General features: G+C 37.6%; 1 protein-coding gene and 1 non-coding gene across 5 annotated transcripts; both read right to left on the reverse strand.

Moving 5' to 3' along the window:
* Positions 1 to 611: 611 nt before the first annotated feature.
* LOC137965820 (uncharacterized) lies at positions 612 to 19,460 on the reverse strand. 4 transcript variants are annotated; one of them, XM_068812180.1, is made up of 5 exons: positions 19,131 to 19,460; positions 17,588 to 17,906; positions 15,564 to 15,622; positions 15,265 to 15,330; positions 3,206 to 3,229 (listed from the first exon to the last, which is right to left on the reverse strand). In XM_068812180.1, the coding sequence occupies exons 1-4, from the start codon at positions 19,390 to 19,392 to the stop codon at positions 15,299 to 15,301; spliced, it is 672 nt and encodes a 223-aa protein (XP_068668281.1). In that variant the 5' UTR covers positions 19,393 to 19,460; the 3' UTR covers positions 3,206 to 3,229; positions 15,265 to 15,298. The 4 variants fall into 4 exon arrangements, with proteins under 4 accessions (XP_068668278.1, XP_068668281.1, XP_068668280.1 ...); XM_068812179.1 differs by lacking the exon at positions 3,206 to 3,229 and adding an exon at positions 14,944 to 15,184; XM_068812177.1 differs by lacking the exons at positions 3,206 to 3,229; positions 15,265 to 15,330 and adding an exon at positions 612 to 702.
* LOC137966786 (U5 spliceosomal RNA) lies at positions 13,621 to 13,739 on the reverse strand. The gene has a single exon (XR_011116277.1). It is a non-coding gene; the product is annotated as a U5 spliceosomal RNA (small nuclear RNA).
* Positions 19,461 to 19,820: the final 360 nt, after the last annotated feature.

Below are 19,820 nucleotides of genomic sequence, written 5' to 3' on the forward strand. Positions count from 1 at the left end.
CTGCAAAGCAGAATATTATTGTTATTAATGGTGCCGTTGCAGTTCAGGCTACAGTTTAATCATACACACTCGCAACTACGTAAAAGATAATGTTTGTCAACTTCTCCTTCCTGGGAAAACAATTTGTCTCGACATGGCTGTATTTATCGAACCGATGCTCTTGAGATGCTGCAGAAGAAACAAACAAAACGAACTCTTATAAGAGAATCCAACGACCTGTACTTCATTGCTCGTCATTCAGAAGAGAGGGACAAACCCGACTTCGTCAGCGGGAAAGACGACCTGCTGATCATCTTAGTTTTCTTGCGTGGAAGATGGAGCGGTTGGTGATCTGTCCTTCAACTCCGTTCACTAGGCAGCAAATTCATGTAGCAAAATGGTGCAATTCTTGGGGAGTGGAGATATCAGGAACGAAGTGGAGGCAAAGCCGTCTGAGAACGGCGTCGTCTGGTTTTTCCGGTACGACCTTGCATGCATGCAGCTTTATTGATAGTAGAGTTAAAACTGTTCGATAGAGAAAATGACAGAGACATGGATAGACGAACAGATTTCTGTCGTTAGGCGATAAACAACCAAAATCAAGGCAGCTCTCCAATGAAAAATCAGTGTGGAAGCCTTGAAATCAGGGCTACCCACTGGTTCTCGATCGGTTTACGTGCTGAAATCTTCTCATAGTAAATCCCAGTTCTCCAATTTTGAACCCTTTGGAGAAAAAGAAAAAAAAAATAAGATAATGATCAAATTCTTCTTTTCATTAACTATTTTAAAAAAATAATAATAATCAAATTCTTATTTTCTTTTCTTTTCCATGGAGTTCTAAATAGATCCCCATGGAAATTTCTTTAGCTGTTTATGTTATTTCCTGAAATTTTTCGGAGTCTAGTATTCATAGCAATGTCGACTTTAAATCTTTTATGCATGAAGAAGGCCGGCTCAAGGGTAAAACATTATATGAATATGGAAGTTTAACATTCTCATCATGTTGATTGAAACTTCTTTGTTTTGTGGTAAGAGATCGGTTTCGTAGTTCGATTGACCGAGCTACTATGGAATCCCTACTTATTAGCTCTTTGTATTTATTTTTTGGACACAGCTAAATCCTCCATAGGATCAAGCAAGAAATGTCGATTTGAAGAGATGACAGAAGTTGGAGAAGCACCATGGAGCACTTCATCCTTTGTGATAACATTTTCTTAGAACTATTTTTTTGTTGTTTACATCTGTCTAAATAAGACTAAACCGTTGGTTCGCAAGAACAAAATTACTACAATAACTTCTGAATATGATTTACAAATGTCATGTTAAAGTTCATTGCAGGATTAAATGAAAAATATCTTTCTATGGATACAGGAGGGGGATGATGATTTGAAAATAGAGTATCTAAAAGAAGAAATAAAAACGATATTTGGATCATTGAATGACGGGGAAACAAGTCCCTCTGCCTATGATACAGCTTGGGTTGCCAGGATTTCAGCCATTGACAACCCCAACACACCTCAATTTCCAACCACTCTTGGTTGGATCTTCAATAACCAGCATGAAGATGGCTCCTGGGGTGAACCCTCTTTCTTTCTAATCTATGACAGGCTAATTTGCACTTTGGCTTGTGTGCTTACCCTCAACAAATGGGACGTTGGACATCATCTTGTTGCAAAAGGTACTTTTTGGAAACAATAAATGCTTCTTTGGATTTACATTGAAACTACAAACAACCCTAATCAAATTCAACATTTTATAAATCACAAACTGTAATTGAAATGTTTGTGCATTCTATGTGAGAAGCACTTAATGAACCCTACATACTATAGTCACACACTGGTTTATAACTGGGGTTTATAACTGGGGTTTATAAGTTTCTAGTGAAATTTTCCTATAGACTCCACCTTCTTCCTTCGACAGTGCAAGAAGCCCTTAATGAACCCTACATACTATAGTCACACCCTAGTTTATAACTGGGTTTATAAATTTCTAGTGAAATTTTCCTATAGACTCCCTCTTCTTCCTTCCACATGCCTATGGGAGGCAAAGCCTTCTGGGGTGGCCAGGGGGCGGGGCTCCTCCACCATTGGGTAAAAAGGGGGAAGAAGGCTGTGGTGCCCCCTCCCCCCCTCTTCGCTCTTTGTTTCCACGGAAAAACAAAGAGGGAATAGGGGTAGGGAGTCCCAACGCCATCCTCACCCTTTTGCTACTAGAGATGACACCAACCAAGGCTTTTTACCTTTGGCTACTATGATACAATAGAAACTGGGTAAAGAAAAAGGGAAGAAGAGAAGAAGTGAAATAAAGAAAGGGAGACGGGAAAGAAAGGGAATGCGGTAGAAAGAGAAGGCTCTCTCCTAATGATTTTCTAGGAGAGTAGCTTCGAGCAAGTCTTGACTGAAAATCTCTCTCTGGAAAATTAGGTCATTTTCTAAGTAAGAATTTTCAAGGATATTTTTTCAGAAAAATGGAAGAGCACTAATGCTCCCTTGAAATTGGTTCTACCCATAAATACTTTTCTAGCCTTTCTTAGACAAGGGCACTAACAAGACTTAAAGTGACAACATCCATTAAATCACTATACTAACTAATATATAAATAAATATAAATATTAATTAAATCAATGGATTTAGATAATATGAAACTTTTTTTTGTTCATTTATTTTTTTAACCAACAATTTTTTTTTTCAAGGGCTAAATTTTTTGCAAAGTGGAGTGAAAAATTTGGAGTATGAGGCCTTAAGCCTTCGAACGTGTGGGTTCGAGATGATATTCCCATCCATGCTTGAGGAAGCGAGAAATTTCGGCCTCGACCTTCCTTACAATCTTCCTTACTTCAAGGAGATCTCTGCAATGAGGGCACACAAAATCAAATTGTAGCTTCAGTTCCCATCTTGTTGAATGAATAGTATATTGCTTTGATGCTGGAAATGACAAAAAATCACTTGCAGGATTCCAGTCGAAGTAATCCATTCAGTTCACACTACCTTGCTCTACTCTCTTGAAGCTCTGGAAGATGTAGTGAACTGGGAGAAAATTTTAAAGTTGCAGTCCAGAGATGGGAGCTTCCTGAGTTCTCCTTCTTCCACTGCATTTGCTTACATGAAAACTGGAGACAAGAAATGCCTCGATTACTTGACTTTCATTGTGAACAGATTTGGTGATCACGGTATGTCTTGTTACATCCTCTTTTATCGTGATCACTAATGAAGATTCTGAGCTTTTAAAGACCATTGATTTGTATCAGCACCTGCGCAATATCCAATTGATATATTTGAGCGTGCTTGGTTAGTGGATACTATTCAGAGATTGGGGATTGCTCATCATTTTCAACCAGAAATTTCAAATGCTCTAGATTACTTATATAGGTGAGTGCTTCCATTCCTCAGCATATTGGTGAAGATTTACAAGAAAAAGGGAAGGGAAAAAGGTGGTGCTTCCATTGCACACCAATTGCTCATAGTTCTTTTACAGACATCTAAAGAAAGAAGGTTTCTCATGGGGAAGAGACAATCCAATTCCTGATGTTGACGATTCTAGCATGGCTCTGAGACTACTAAGATTGCATGGTTACCCAATTTCTCCAGGTTTGGTACTTCTGGGTGGATTTGTTCTCATTAACTCCGCTTCAAGAAGACTACACAGAAGAGGAATTGCTTATCCTGTGTTGCTCATATTTTTTGCAGATGCGTTGAATAACTTCAAAGAAAAAGATGGGAACTTCTTTTGTTTTGTAGGGCAGACACATCTAGGGCTAAGTGACATGTTCAACATGTATAGATTCTCTCAAGTGAGCTTCCCTGGGGAGACTATAATGACGGAAGCTCAGGCTTTTGCAGAAGGGTATCTTAAATCATGCCTGAAACAGAAGCACTTACATGACAAGTGGTCATTGAAGAAAGCCTTTCATAAGGAGGTTAGAACACTCTCACCATTTCAAGAAAAAATTAACTGACGTTTCCCTTCTGTATATATCTAACTTGTCTCAATCATTTAGGTAGAACACTCTCTGAAATTCCCATGGAGAACGAATATTCAAAGACTAGAAGTGAGGGAATACATACACAACTATGGAGAAAATGATGTGTGGATCTCCAAGACACTTTATTTGTAAGGGTCTCCAAATTGTATAACCCGATAGGATCTAGCAACTACAAGTAATCTAACTAGTAATAAATGACAGGTTGTGCAACGTCAACAACTCAAAGTACTTGGAGTTGGCAAAATTAGACTATAACCGGCAGCTAACAATCTATCACAGAGAGAGACGGGATATCCATAGGTAATAATTTTTCCCTACAAACTAGGCTTCTAAATTGGGGTGACATGGTGATTGAGCTGAGGTTTCACAATGATAGATGGAGGAAGAGTTTTGGCTTCAGTGATCCTTTCTTTGAAAGGTCAAGTGCTGCAGAGATATATTCTTCCATTGCTGCAACCATGCATGAAACAGAATTTGCTGCATGTCGAATGGCTTACAGCAAATGCAATTATGTTGAGAACATCATCCAAGATCTCTATATGATCCATGAATCAGTTGAGGACTTGAGGGCATTGTCTCAAGCAGTGGCAGGGTAAGTTTTATCTTTTTTCTTGCTTTATTATTAGCAGATTTAGCACTGGACTATCATGAAGTTTTAATCAAGTTTTCAAATAGTACTTTCATTGCAATTTTTTATTGAGTTTCAAGTCCATATGCTTGAAGTTTCTTAACTTTGTCCTTAAAAAATTAATAATGGTCTCATTTCAACTTCTGAAATAGGTTTCCTATCTTAGGAAATCTAATCGTTCTAACAGTAATTACCTGGTGCAGATGGGATCCAACTTCTGTACACCACCTTCCTGAACGACTAAAATCAGCATTTTGGCTAATGTACAACACATTCAATGAAGTGGCAACTCTATCTACCAAGGCCCAAGCAAGGGATATGTTTCCTTACTTGCTCAACCTTGTAAGTAGACTTTCTAACTCTTATGGAAAGCAAAACAATAAATTCTCCTTATGCGTCGATTAAAAAATTTCACCTATCATTTCAAAAAAAAAAAAATTCACCTAAACCATGATTAAATAATCCTTCAAATGTTCACCAATGTTTTGCCTTATTTGCATTCTCCTTCAATATTCACCCAGTCACCCCTTTCATAAAAGAGGCATCCAAGCAGATGATAGATACACATACAAGCAATTCACTTGAAGGTATTGATTTACCCACTTTCTTTAATTTTTTTTGCAATACACAGAGGGTGAGGCAGGTTGAAGCTTACATGAATCACAGAGAAGACGATGACAGAAAACAAGTGCTAACAGTATTGCATGAATATCTTGGCAATGGGAAAGATGAAGCTGGTATTGGCATGAGAGTCATCCCAGCTATGTTTCTTTTGAGAGAGCATCTACCCGATAATCTTCTCGACAAACTAGATTATCGGTCAAAGATCTATGATCGGCTATCCTTGTTTATCAAACTACTGATAAATACCACTGGAAATGTGGTAAGTAGCCAATTCTAGGCTTACCTGGATATTTTGTCATTGGAGAGTTTAAACATAACTACTTTTTATGATTGTTAAATAAATAAATTTATCTTTCGTTGGTTTTGTTTCTCTCCTTCTTAGCTCCTCTATAATTTATGCATAAGAAAAGGAAAATAGAACCAAAAGGACCTTTACGTTCAGAAGTTGAAAATAGTTGTACTGAAAAGAATAACTTTCAAAATACTTAGATTGTAATATCGCTTCTATAATGCTTTTTCTTTGTATGTCATGCTTACAAAGTGTTTTTCTCTTTGCCTAGAGAGACGAATACAATGGATCAGCCACTCCAATATTTAGAAGCTACATGGAAGAAGGAAAAAGATGTGAACAAGAGGTACACGATCATAGTAAAATGGTGGACAATGCTTTTGATGAGCTGACATATGAGTATTTAAAGCCAAGTCAAATACCGCATTGTTGTCGGCGTTTAATGTTTGAACATGCAAGGATAACCCACTTCTTCTTTACCAGTAACCCAAGTATGATCCAAAGTGAAATTGCTAATTTTCTTACTCCTGTCTGATTTTGTATATATGTTGTTCACTCCATATGTTGAAGGTGAGAAGATGGGGCATTAATCATGCAATGAAAATTTTACATACTTGAAAGTACCGATAGCTTAAATCGGGGGTGTTCTATGACCCTGCCTTGTTTTTTTGTGTTAATGAACTGCATAGGATAAAGGGCGAGAGGGCTATTTCTTACATGTTCTAACTTGTAAGGCAATTGGGGGAATTACTAGGCTAGAGGGGGTATGAGAAAGAATTTAAAATTTGAAAATTTTACAAAGAATTCAGGTGATTGTAGTCAATTGATTGAATAACTGTACAAGTTTAGTTTTACGCGCAAACTCTCCTAATGTTAACTTGTCTAAGACTCTGCCTTGTTTTTTTGTGTTAGTGAGCTGCATAGGATAAAGGGCGAGAAGGCTATTTCTTACATGTTCTAACTTGTAAGGCAAAATTGGGGGAATTTTTTTTTTTTTTGAGAGGGGTGTGGCACGATTCGAAGTTGCCACCTGACGCACCTAATGTAAACAGAATACCACTAGACTAAACGGCCTTAGGTAATTGGGGGAATTACTAGGCTAGAAGGGTATGAGAAAGAATTCAAAATATGAAAAGTTTACAAAGAATTCAGGTTATTGTAATTAATTGATTGAATAACTGTACAAGTTTAGTTTTACGCAAACTCTTCTAATGTTAACTTATCTAAACATCGCTCTACTGCTGCCTCTTTGGAAAATTTTATCCGTCGCCGCATATCTGAGATTGATCTCCTCGAAGAACAAAGGTCCCTTTCTTCTCCCGAATTACTTCTTCAAAATCAATCAAATCATGATTTTTCAAATCTTCTCAGAAATGAAACTACTCACTGGAAACAATGAGCAAGATTCAGCTGGCTCCTCCTCACCAGTCTCTCCTCGCTAACACGCCGGATTTTGCTTGATACACTTATATGGACCCCTTGCCCAGAAGGCTCTTTTTTCACTGCCTCGGCCTATAAATTTCTCAACAGCCCCAGTCCTCCTCAACCTATTCACCCAGCGGCCATTGCCTGGACCCTACTTGCCCCTCCCCGTGCTAAATTCTTTATCTTGAACGATTGTAGGAACAAAACCCTCACCTCTGATTCCTTAATTCGACGCAGAACCCCTGTCCAGGACCCCTCCTATCCCTTCTGCCAGAATTCTCTCGAAATAGTCACTTATGTCCTCTTACTCTGCCATTTTGCCCATACTGTCTGGACTAGCCTCCTAAATAAAATTGGTTTCCAATATTGCCCCTCTCAAAATCTTCCATCTACTATTCTTTCAGTTACCAATGCTAGCCTCCAGAAGCTTGGGAAACTACTCATTTCATGTTGCGTAGGTTATATCCTTTGGGCCTTATGGAAGGAAAGAAACAACTGAAAATTCAACTTTAAATATATCCCTATTGATATACCGATAGAAAATATTGTGGGCCAAGTTTCAACCTGGCTCCTGACGCGTAAGGAATTTTGAAGCCTTAGCGGCTCCAATCTCAAAGGGAACAGGCAATTGATTGCTGGTCTGACGTATACTTCCCGTCCTCCGACAATGGCAACTTGGTCTCCCCCATCGGTGGGCCACTACAAATTAAATTTTGATGGCAGCGCTTTTGGTTGCCCTACTATTTCAGGTTTTGGTGGAGTAATATATGATGGTAATGGTAGTCCACTTTTCAACTTCGCTGGGCCAATTGGAATCTCCGATTCTACCACTGCAGAACTCTTCGAATTGCTTAAAGCGATTCAAATCTTCCAATGCCATCTTGTGGGACCCCTATGTATTGAAGGCGACTCTAAAATAGTCATTGATTGGTGTGCAAAGTCAAGCCCTCCCACCTGGCGACATTGGGATATGTTTTTTGATATATGTAATTTAATTTCTCTTCCAAACTTTAATTGGAAGCACATTCCTAGGTCAGCTAACCATTTAGCTGACACTCAAGCTATGTTGGGTCTTTCTCTCCAACACCTTGTTGGGGAGGAAGGCCCTTTTTAGCTAGGTATTTTACTCTTTGCCCTCTCTTAATTGTTTATACATCTTCATTTAAAAAAAAAAACTGGTAGTTGTTAGGAAAGTGTACATGGAAGTTATTTGAATGCTTTTGAATTATTGCCTCATTCGACCGATTTAGATGATTTATTGGATCGGGTTTGTTGGGAAATTGGGTTGAGTGGAGTTCTTCCCAAGATCTTGTTTAGATAAGATAGTTGACTTCACTTCATTGGCAACCTAAACGTTCTCTAGACGACTTCAGGGGTTAGGACATGCATCTGTGAGGGAAGAGGGGACAGGAAAGGTGCCATAGTTGAAGGAGGCAAGGCCAATAAACGTAAGGTCGAGGAGGAGCCGGGGCTGTAGGTGGAGAGGTGGATGGTGAGTTGTAATCTTGAAAGCTAAAGTAAAATACTCACTAAGCTCAATAGTTGTGGAAGGTAAACGAAGCTTAGTAGGAGATTTATAAGGGAAACCACTCTCACAAAAAATACATGCCTAGAGAAAAAAAATTTATCAAGGCAGGGGGTGTAACACTTGTAGCCATTATAATCTCATGGAAACTAGAAAAATACTAGGAAGTGAGCGAGGGAAGAAATTAGTTTTAGCATAATCCTGTAAAGAAGCAAAAAAAAAGGACCTAATAAGTGAACATGAATGTGAAAGGGATGAGTATTATAAAGAATGAAGTATGGAGATTTACATTGAAGCGCTATACAAGGAATGCAATTAATAAGATAAATAGCTGTGGAAAACGCTTGGCACAAAAAATTATAGGAACTTTACTTTCAAAAGTAACTGCCAAGCCTAGCTCCACAATTTGGCGGTGTCGCCTTTTTGCAACCCATTTTGGTTAGGGGTGTGTAGGCATGGAATATGATGAAGAATACCATGTTGAGGAAGATAATTATTAAAGAGAGATGAGAAATTCTCACCACCACCATCGGATAGAAGCACGTTTATCCTAGAAGAGAATTGGATTCAATCATAATCTTGAATCTAACCACTTTGAATTTGGTTTCTTGAGCAACAAACCTTTTGTGATTCTGAGCTATATTTTTGGAAGTATGAGTGTTGCATAGTCGCCTCTTTCTAGTTAAAGTTGCTTTTCTTTAGTATTTCTTCAATTTATCTTCTTGTGTTCTCATCACTTTAGAGCAATGCCTAGACCCATTACCTTAAAAGTATAGGAGTTTACCCAACATCCAACTTGAGTCAAGTCTTTTATTCTTCAGAGGTGATTTGTGTTTTAGCTACCCTTAAAAAGTGAGTAGTCTCTTTTTGTTAAGCCCTAAAGTTGGGCAGTTTTTCCACCTTTAAATTTGAGCGGAGTGTGTTTTTAGACTATGACCGTTGTGATTGGTGTATGAAGCTTTGTCGTACGGCTAGAAGTGATTTTCTTCTCCCACGTTGTGTTTTGTTCAAGCTGGGGCAACATGTCCTTTTTATCCACAGCTTGAGGGGGAGAAGTAGAAGAAAAAGTACAAGAAAGAGGTATTTTGTTCCATATGTTGTGGTAATTTTTATATGACCAAAATACCTCTTTTTTGTACTTCTTCTCCTACTTCTCCCCCTCAAGTTGGGGATAATAAGGACATATAGACCCAGCTTGAGGGGGAGAAGTAGAAGAAAAAGTAAAAGAAAGAGGTAATTTGTTCACATAAAAATGACAACAACATGTGAAACAAAATATCTCTTTCTTGTACTTCTTCTTCTACTTCTCCTCCACTAGTTGGGGATAAAATATTCAAGAAAGAGAGAGCACAAAAGATGAAGTTTTTGCATCTATGAAGAATTTTTTTCAGTAAAAGAAAATTGAAGACCAAGAATCATTTTCATTGCAAGCTAAAGTTATAAACTCCAGCTTGAAGGGGAATGTTGAAAACCAAATATAGAAGAGTCTTAAATGACTCTCACAACAAGAAGTCTCACAAACGCCAGAACTAATATGGTGGAGTCTATGAGGAGTCACATAGGAAGAAGTCTCACAGAAGAGTTTACTTGAAGGTGTTTTAATTATGTTAGTCTTCTATTTATGTTCAGTTGTTCAATTCTTCTAGGACCTATATTTTAGTGTTTAACTTTAGGTGTAATTGGGACAAGGGTAGTTTAATTGTCATTGGAGTCTAGGCAAATTACATTAAGTTAATGAAGTTTTTCTCTTTTTCCAGAAATTCAACAGGCATACCCAACCATAAAGGATAAGATCCTACCCACCACATTCAGTTTGCTAAGGTCAAAAGTATCTTGTCCACAACAACACTTTATTGAGGGATGCCATTGCTAACCCTAGGTTGTTCTCATTTATGTTTGAGGAGTTCTACATTCTCCATCCCAAGCTTCTAGGATGGATGTGATATGAACCCATGTAAGCAACCTAGACCAAGCCTTGTTGGCTATGGTGGAGACCAAGTCTAAGTCCATAGGTTGAGTCCAAGAGTTCTCCAATGCAAGAAGACTGGAGACTTGCAAAAGAAGAAGACACATGTGGAGTGTCAGCCTAGTTGAAAGAGTTCGAGTAGGAGAAGTATCAAACAATCACAGTCATGGTACGATTGTCTAGTTGTATCATTGGTCGAGGGTTGATCTATAAATTGCATGCCCTCAGGCCATTTCAACAAGTTCAATCAAATCAATTAAATAGGCTCTGTCAACCCTAAAACAACTAACTATTGATAACTGATCAAAGAGGTGGTTAAACCCGCTTCAAGGGTCACTAACTACCATAACTTCCGAGCTCCATTAACTATCTTTGAGTCTACCACTCTAAGCTCTCTATTCTCTCGGTTCAACTCGAGCTACTGAACTCCACTAGTCCATCAACCAGCCAGTCACCCAAAGTAGGTTTCAAATAATGGAAGAAAACGAAAGAAAAATAGGATGGCAAGAACCTGGCATTCAAAAACCACACTTGCATTCAAATGTTGTTGCTCTAACATTCAAATTTTGATGGTAGAAGCTGCCCAGATGCCTGACATTCGAATGTCAGTCCAACATTCAACGACTATTGACCAGAAACGTAATAGAAGTGGATTTTGAGTCTCGATCCAGCCAAAGTAGGTCATTATGAAAGATAAATGACACACCATTGTGTTTAGAAGTTCAAACAAAGAATTTGAAGTATTTATTCATGACTTTTCATTCAGAATTAAGTAGAATTCACAAACAAACAAATTGTCCCTTTTCAAAGTTAGGGCATCGTTTTTAAGGTGATTTTTTGCCTCATTTCAACCTAGAAGCTTGGCCAAAACAAAAGAGTGACTTCCCAAAGCACACACACACTTTCAAATCATCTACAAAGGCCAGATTTTCCACTCAAATAGCAATCTAACATAATTTTTGGAAAGCAAAGTGCAATAGAGCATTTCTTTTAGATCTTTGAGGTGTCTTTAGCTTAGATTTATTCTTGGGTTGATCCTAGTAATTTTTAGATAATCTTCTCATTGTCTAGGAAGTTAATTTGAACTTAGATTTTCCTATCTAATGTATGACTGAATTGTTTCAATAAGCTTGACCTACATAGAACTCATATTTTAAAATTTTTGATTTCTTAAGCTTTTTCTTTGAGCTAGTGTTTATGTTACTTTATTGTTAAAGCATTTACAATAGTCCAACAAGTTATCTTGTGTCTTAGTTTCAAATCTTTTATCTAATTGAGCTGAATTTGTTGGGCCAAATATAATGGAACTTGTATCTTCAAGTTCTACTTGCTTATCTAGCTGCTAAACTTGAGGAATTGGATTTACAAAATACTAGTTTTTGTTCAGCAAATCATCGTTGGGTTTTTGAACTTCGAACCTATCATACGAATGGAGCAATTTTTTTAAGAGCTTTGTTTTCAATTAATTGGTTGGGTTTGAAAATTTGATCTTGAATTTCAAATTACTTAAGTTTACATACCCTTGATTTTCTATTACATGTGGATTTCACATTAGGATGGGGGTGTATTTTCTATTTTGATTTTCACTACTGTATCACCCTTTAAAAGGCATTGGTCAAAGCTAGTATATCTTGCTCTTTGTGCTAAGAGAGCTTTGTGTAAGTAAATCCGCAATCTTCTCACTCAATCTTGTAAGGTAATGAAACCCATAATTTTTGTAAACTACTCTCACAGGCCATGCATAATGTTGGAAATCACATGTTTTCTATAATTCTGACAAGGGCCATGTTAAGGAAAACTTGAAGATTCAAAATTAGAATGAGGAGAAGCATGGGAGGAGCACACGACCTTAAGTGTAATTCTGAAGTTTTCCAGAAAATTACTAAGGGGTGCCAGCTTTGGGGTAGAATTGGCATTCCATCTAGAAGTAGTCAAAGGTTGGTCAAAGCAATCCTTAGTTTCCATTTCTTGTTGTATTTTTTTATCAATATACGCACCATTCATAAAAAAAAATTAAATTAGTAATCTCCTTAAATCATGTACACTTGATTTTCTTGATTTATGTAATTGGAAAAAAAAGGATAAATAGAGGTGACTAGGTTAGAGCAAGAACCCTAGAAGCAACAGCTTATTCCAGTTTCTCTTTCTCTATTTCTCACTCTCTCTCTCTCGACCTGCACGCTCCTCTTGCCTAATTCTCCCTTCCCTTCTCTCCCTAGACATCCTCTCTTTCTCTGCTTTTGTCCTCTCTACTCTCTCTTCCCACTCGTCCCCCAAACCTAAGCTCTTTCTCCTTATCTCTTCTCCCTCAAGAGACTACTCTCTTTTCCTCTCTTTATTTATCTTCTCAACTCTATTCTACCCTTCTTCCTTGAAATTACTTACGCCTTTTCCCAAGCTATCTTAATTAATTTTCTCTCTCTCTACCTCCCTTGCATTCTCTCTAGCTTTCTGTATTCCCTTATCCTCACACGAGCTCACTATCTCTTTTAAACCTTCTTCCCTTCTCTTAAGCTCTTTATCTTCTCTAGAATTACCTTCACCCAAAGTTTTCCAGCCACTTAACCTCCCTTTTTCACTATTTCCTATACTAGGTTAAAGAAGATGAGACTCCCCAAGTGGCTTCTATCAAGTTGTATCAGAGCAATTTTTTTGGGTCCTTCTTCAACCATGGTGAACACAAGAAGCATAGAACTCTAACCAAAATAATAGGAGACAGTTGATTACAAATTTAGTCCAGAAATTTGGACATATTTCTGTACAAAATGAAGAAAATTTTGAAGTTGGAAGACAAAATGGATCAGTTGACAAATTTGCTGTGAAGGCTCATAAAGAAAAAGATTTCTTGACCTTTTTCACACCATCAAGGACTGTTGAGCAAAGAGGACTCATCTAGGTCCATTTATGGTATGTTTTTCTGCCACCACCACCAATTATTTCCAAGCCAACCACCGAAATTGTGTAAATATCCTTTATCTTTTCTTTCAAAACTTGTTTTCTCTTTTTGGTAGTATTTTTTAAGGTAGGGGCATAAAAGGATCCACTACCTTAAGGAAAAAATAATTTTTCTTAAATACCCTTTTTATCTTTTCTTTCTTTCTTTTGTTTTAGAACATCATGGTATAATACAAACTATGAGGGTATATTTTTTTTTTTTTTTTGAAAGAAAGGTGTGAATATATTGCAAAAAGTTTAAAAAGAGAGGGCTTTTAATAAAAACCCTCTTTAAAACATAAGCGTATGCTGCTTATATGTGGCGGGCACACGGTATTCTTTAGTAAAAGGCGAAAGAATAGTTCGCTATGTGCTCACCAAGCAACTCCGTTTTTTTATAACTATGAGGGTATATTTACAAACTAAATGCACACTTAACCCCTAGGACTTGTTAGCTTTGGGGGTTAACTTTAAGTTTTTCCCTAATGTGAGTAAGTGCAGGTTCTTGAGGTAATCTCAGCCTTCCCTTCGGTTGAATAGACAAAACCCATCCCTACCTCAAGCAGTTGGGACTGGTCCTTGTCTCCCCAATGTTGTCATCCCTTAAAAATGGTAGTGTAGCTTCCATCATATGTTCACAATGAATAGCTGCTGAAAATATTGAAAATAAGTAACAAATTTGAGTACAATGTTAAAAAAATTGTCAGCACAACCTCGTAAAAGTTCTTATTTTAAGCAAAATTTGGAAAGAATTAGCTTTTCTTACTAATTCAGCAAACTAAGAATTCTTTTGTGATCACATTTTTTTTTAAATAGTGCTGAGTTATATTAAAAGACTTAAAGGAGCAAAATTACAAGGAAGGGGAGCCGTCCCAAACAATGAGAGATTGCTGGGAGGTTCCAAATTTAGCTAGCCTATCAGCTATAGAATTGGCTGACCTAGGAGTGTGATTCCAAGTACAAGAAATGGAAGATACAATATCTGAAATCGAAGAAGTTATTGGCCAATGCCTCCAAGGGGGAGTGGCTGAATTAGAGACCCTGCACACTAGCCGGACTTGGGCAACCCAGAGCACTTCCGTCGAAATTCAGTTTAATGCAATCTCTGGGGGGAGGCTCCCACTCAGCCATGATTGGAATCCTATGGGGGGGGGGGGGGGGGGGGGGGGGGGGGGGGGGCATGTGGGCCAGAATACATCAATTCCATCGAAGGGAGATACCAGCCTAAGGAGAAAATTCCTTCCTGGTGTGGTTTATGATCACATATTGGTGGCAGTTCAAGACTGCCTTTGAGCTACTTATATTTCAATTCTTAAAATGGAAGCACAGCATAGTAGGGTATACAAATCATGTTGTTAGTTACTCCACTATAACTAGCTTATCTAGTTTGACTGCAAATGCTCACGCACACGCACAGAGACTCAACAGAGAAACTACTCACTAAAAGAAAAAAATAAAAGAAAGAAGAAGAATCATCCAAGCACTAACATATAGTTTATGCAACATTATCAACTTGACCAAAAGGCATGTTGAAAGTCCCTCACTTTACTCTGGATGAAGTTAAATAATCGGATTGTGGGGCTTCATGAAAATATAGGATCTCCAAAACATTAAAGACACAGAAAGTACTGTTCATTGAGGATTAAAACCCTACTATAAAGACTTATGCCAGAGCACCACTATGTTCATCTGTGTTCTCACAACCTTAAGAATTTTCACAGTTGAATTATGTAGAAATTTTATACAAACAAAACTTTTACTTGATTTTCTCTACACCAGGACCAAACACTGGAGCTACATTGCTCAACCATATCCCACACAAGACGCAGACCCTGTAAAAGGATTAGCTAAATTTTTCGGGTAGACAACAACATTAATGAACAATTTTCTTTGAATGAATTGAAAATATAACCTGTCTAATAACTGCAAATCAAAGATGCTGCCACTCATTTCCTTAAAATCCTTGTTTTAACACCTCCTGCAAAGCACAATTATTGATCAAAATGCACTGTAAAGGATGCAAGCTAATTATAATAGCAAACAAGCTGCAGGTAATCTTCATTTGCATATTCTGCCTAGTGAACAATGAAGAAGCTTTTATCTTTTTATATATCAACCCAATACTATGACTCTGGGCTTGAAATTAACCAAGAGATAAAATTAGAGAAAGCAAAGACAGATAAAGAGGGCACCAGAAAAAGTAGCAACTACCTTCAACTTCCTTAAACTCCAGTTCTTTTACCAGTTCTGCACCAGCATTATATTCAAATCTAACAAATGCCACAAAATAATCAGCAATTTAACTGAATAAAGTTGTTAAAAAACTACGTTTGATAAATGAAATTTTGATTGAAAATCTAAATGTCAACATCCCTGAAGTAACTAAACAAACATAAACATGCTCCAGAAACAACCAATCACATTCTCCTATCCTGCCATTATGCCCACTCTATCGAGACCTCTCTTTTAAACAAAATCGGGCTCCAGTACTGCGCTGCATCAAATTTGTCATACACTATCCTCTCACTCATTGATACTAGACTCCCAAAGCTAGGAAAGATGATTCTCTTGTGTTGCATTGGGCATATCCTATGGGGACTATGGAAAAAAAGAAATAAGAGGAAATTCAAATTCAAATCTTCCCCCACTAAAATTCTGACTGATTACATTACAGACCAAGTATCTATCTGGCTTCTAACCGAAAAGAATTCAGCAGCTCAAACTTTAGAGAAAATTGGTAGCTGGTTGCTGGGCTGTCTCAATCCTCCCCCCACACACCCACCCCACCATTGGGCCACTTCAAGCTTAACTTCGATGGGAGCGTTCTGGGTTGCCCTCGCTCTGCGGGATATGGAGGAGTTATCCATGATACTAACGGTGATCTCCTCTTCTCTTTTGCAATCCCTCTTGGTATCTCCGACTCTACAACAGTAGAACTTTCGGGATTGCTAAACGGAATTCAAATTTTTCTAGCCAGCTCATGGGCCCACTCTGCATCGAAGGCAACTCAACGGTCATTATTAGCTGGTGTGCAAACTCCATCAGACCTCCGTGGTGTCACTGGGACATGTACTCAGAAATTTGTACTTGGAAGCACATTCCTAGTTCTGCCAATCATTTGGCAAACATTCAGGCTAAGGCGGGCATTTCACTCCACACCTTGTTGTGGAGGAAGGCCCTCTCTCCTAGGTTGGATTTGTACTTCTCTCTTCTTTTTAATAGTCTATACACACATTTCAAAAAAAAAAAAAAAAAACTAAACAAGAACAAAAATGGAGGAACAATTTTTATAATGCAAGACTTTGCTCCAGTAGAAGAGATTTTTAAAACCTGATATCTCTTGTCCAAAGAAAAGCCTCCATATAGGATAAAATTGCCCAAGTCTAATAACTCAAAAGTTTTATATTATAAATAATACATAGTTCAAAAAGCAAGTTCATCATCCCAGGTTGATATGGTTCCATATGGGCTTGGATTTCATGTTTTCAAGATCTAGACCAGGCAGGTTCCACATTTTTATTTTTATTTTGAAATAGTGCTGAGTTATATTAAAAGGTTCAAAAGAGCAAGATTACAAGGAGGGGGAAGCATCCCAAACAATAAGAGATTGCTGGGATGTTCCAAATTTAGCTAACCTATCAGCCAAGGAATTGACTGATCTAGAAATATGATTCCATGTACAATTGGCTAGTCTGGGGCAGGTATTTTTAACTTTTTTTTCTTTTCCAATAATAGGACCTTATTGTTTGAAAAGTGAATGCTTTAATTAAAAATAAATAAAATTCAGAGGACGATCATAAACAACAAGATGTTGCAGATCAACACCCCAATTAGCTAGCATGGCCACTATACAATTTACAGATCTTAGTACATGAGACCAAGAAACAGAAACACGTGACAGCAATATCAGAAATATCTCTGGAAATGTGCCTAAATCTCATGGAGGTTTTTCCTTTTCCAACACCAACTAATGATATTGGAAGAATCTCCACCACTAAGGTCTTTCAATTATTATACAAAGAAACAGATTATCTAATGTTATAGTTACTGGCAACATTTAGTTTTCACTTTTACGAGTTATCTAGTATCTCATTGTAGCATTCTCAGATCACATTTAGCTCTGACAACCTCAAATATCATAAGAAATGACACACATTCTGACATATCAAGAAGCAGTCAGCATCACATTGGACATTATGGCACTTTTGACAGAAATAATAATAAAGAAATCTTACTTGTTGGAAAATACCACCTCCAATTCATACTCTGATGTGCTCTTGGTGGCATCGACTAGCACTGTTACAATTTCTGTTTTCCTAGTGCTGGCCATGAGGAGGTCATATTCACTTGGAACAATTATAGCAAAGAAATTATCACTCAGTTCACTTAAGCACAACTTATCAACAGCTGCAAGAGCAATCCGCCTTTTGAGAGCTCTAATTTGTGGGTCCACAATATAAATAGCAAAGTCTGTAATTAATAGAACTCTTCGCTTCATTTTCCCTGATGCAGTAAATTTTAGAACCTTATCTGCAAACAAAACCTGCCGATCCCCTGCAAAGATGGAGGACAAAGACAGATGTTAAAACAATATACCAAAATCAAGGGAAGCAGCACAATCCTGGGAGCTTTACAGTTCTTTAGGCTATAATTACATTGACTAGTGACAAAGACATGCTTACTAGAATCAATCAAACAGAAAAACAGTTCAATAATCATGAATTTTGTAGAGAAAATAAATCAGATGTGCTAGACACTCTTGAAGATTCAACCTTCATGTACAGACTAAAGAGATCTAACCATGCAGCACAAAACACACCTATTTGGTAGTCACAAGTAATAAGATTTGTTTCAAAACACTTGTAATTTTGAGTATTTGTTGACAGCATCAAGCAAAATGCAGACTGTGACACTGGGCCATAATTCCAGTGAGTAATCAAAAAAAAAATATGTCAGATACAAGAGATCCATGTTATACGAAACCTATCCAGTCCCCCCCTCAATTACAAACTGAGTTTAGTAAAAACATTGAAGCAAAAAAGACACAAGAAATGACCCAAGGAAACAAGCGTGTACCACAATAAAGTCCTTAGTTGCTAGCAACATAAGTGTAAGGAAATTATAGGGAAAGTGCCAAAATGTAGGATAGCAAATTGATTTATTTATGGTTGAAAGAGTAAACGATAAAACCCAGCACTAAAAACTTAGAGAAATTTTATACCATGATCAAATCATTTTGTTTGAATGACTCTATACGCAACACCTACTGAAAAGTACAATTGCAAGTGCTGATGATGAAAGATTTCTTGGAAAGGGCTGACAAAATAATTTATCAGTCATATAGGTTAAACCTTGTCAGAGGAAGGACAACCTCCCACATGTGGTCAGATTTCAATGCAACTAAATGGTCTTTAATTCAAGGTCCGATTTTGATATTCCGGAAGGTTTCAGCAACATTGGTGAATCAAGAGGTTCAATTTTGCCAATTCCACCGTGCGGTGAGACACAAGAATTATCAGAGGTTACACATCATTGTTCACTCAGTAGAAACATATAAACCAGCTAACCAATTTAACCTAAAAAATTCTAAACAATTGGACAACACTGAATTATTCGCACCGTCAATGGTTCCACAACGAAATAAAAAAACAAAATGTTTCATGAATCACATATGCAAGACCTAGTGCTCAGTTATCATCCTTCTTTTAGATGCCAAGAAGTGTCGGATTTCCAACAGAATGAGGAAGGAGAAGAAAAGTGACTTTATGAAGAAAGCACCTTGTTTCTCCAAGATTTTGATGATGAAAGGATCGGACTGAACGTTGATATAATCGCCCTTGTAGTCTCTGTGGAGAGAAGCTTTTCTTCGAACCTTAACACCCATGAATGGTTCCTGATCTTCGGTATCATTATTATTCGATGGTCTGAGAGTGAGTCCTTTTTCGCCGTCAATTGGGGAATCGGAGAGGTCTCCCCCATTTCCACTGCCGACAGGGCTTTGAAGTTGAACTCTCCGCAGCGACGGCTTGAATCGATCCATCTCCACTTTCTCCCTTCCCCAGAGAAGTGGCTAATGTGGACGGACGACACAACTATTTCTCAGTTTGGTTTCAGTGTGTCCTTCGCATTGTCCCCAACGGTTAAAAATTATCATGAGTTTAATAATATTTTATTTATTAATAAATATGAGTGATTAGTATTAAATTGGATATTAAATTAACCTCTATCCCCTTGTTGCCTACTGTAACCATTTCCGATGTGAACTACTTCATCAACCCAAATTGCTCTCAATCACCTTCTCTTGCGCAGTAGAACCAACCTCAAGAAGTCAAAAAAATATTTAAACAGTGAAAGGAAAGAGCCTTTAGAGATGAGAAGCTGCCAAGAAATGAGATTGATCAATGCCCGACAAGATGGCTCTTGGGCATTTGGTGTGTAATGACGCAAAGAGGAGAAAGCAATTGTTTG

This window comes from Aristolochia californica, unplaced genomic scaffold, assembly GCF_029961685.1.
Source record: "Aristolochia californica isolate CCGP_79_NKW_82.1479 unplaced genomic scaffold, dmAriCali1.0.hap1 SCAF_5, whole genome shotgun sequence".
NCBI classification, from domain to species: domain Eukaryota; kingdom Viridiplantae; phylum Streptophyta; class Magnoliopsida; order Piperales; family Aristolochiaceae; genus Aristolochia; species Aristolochia californica.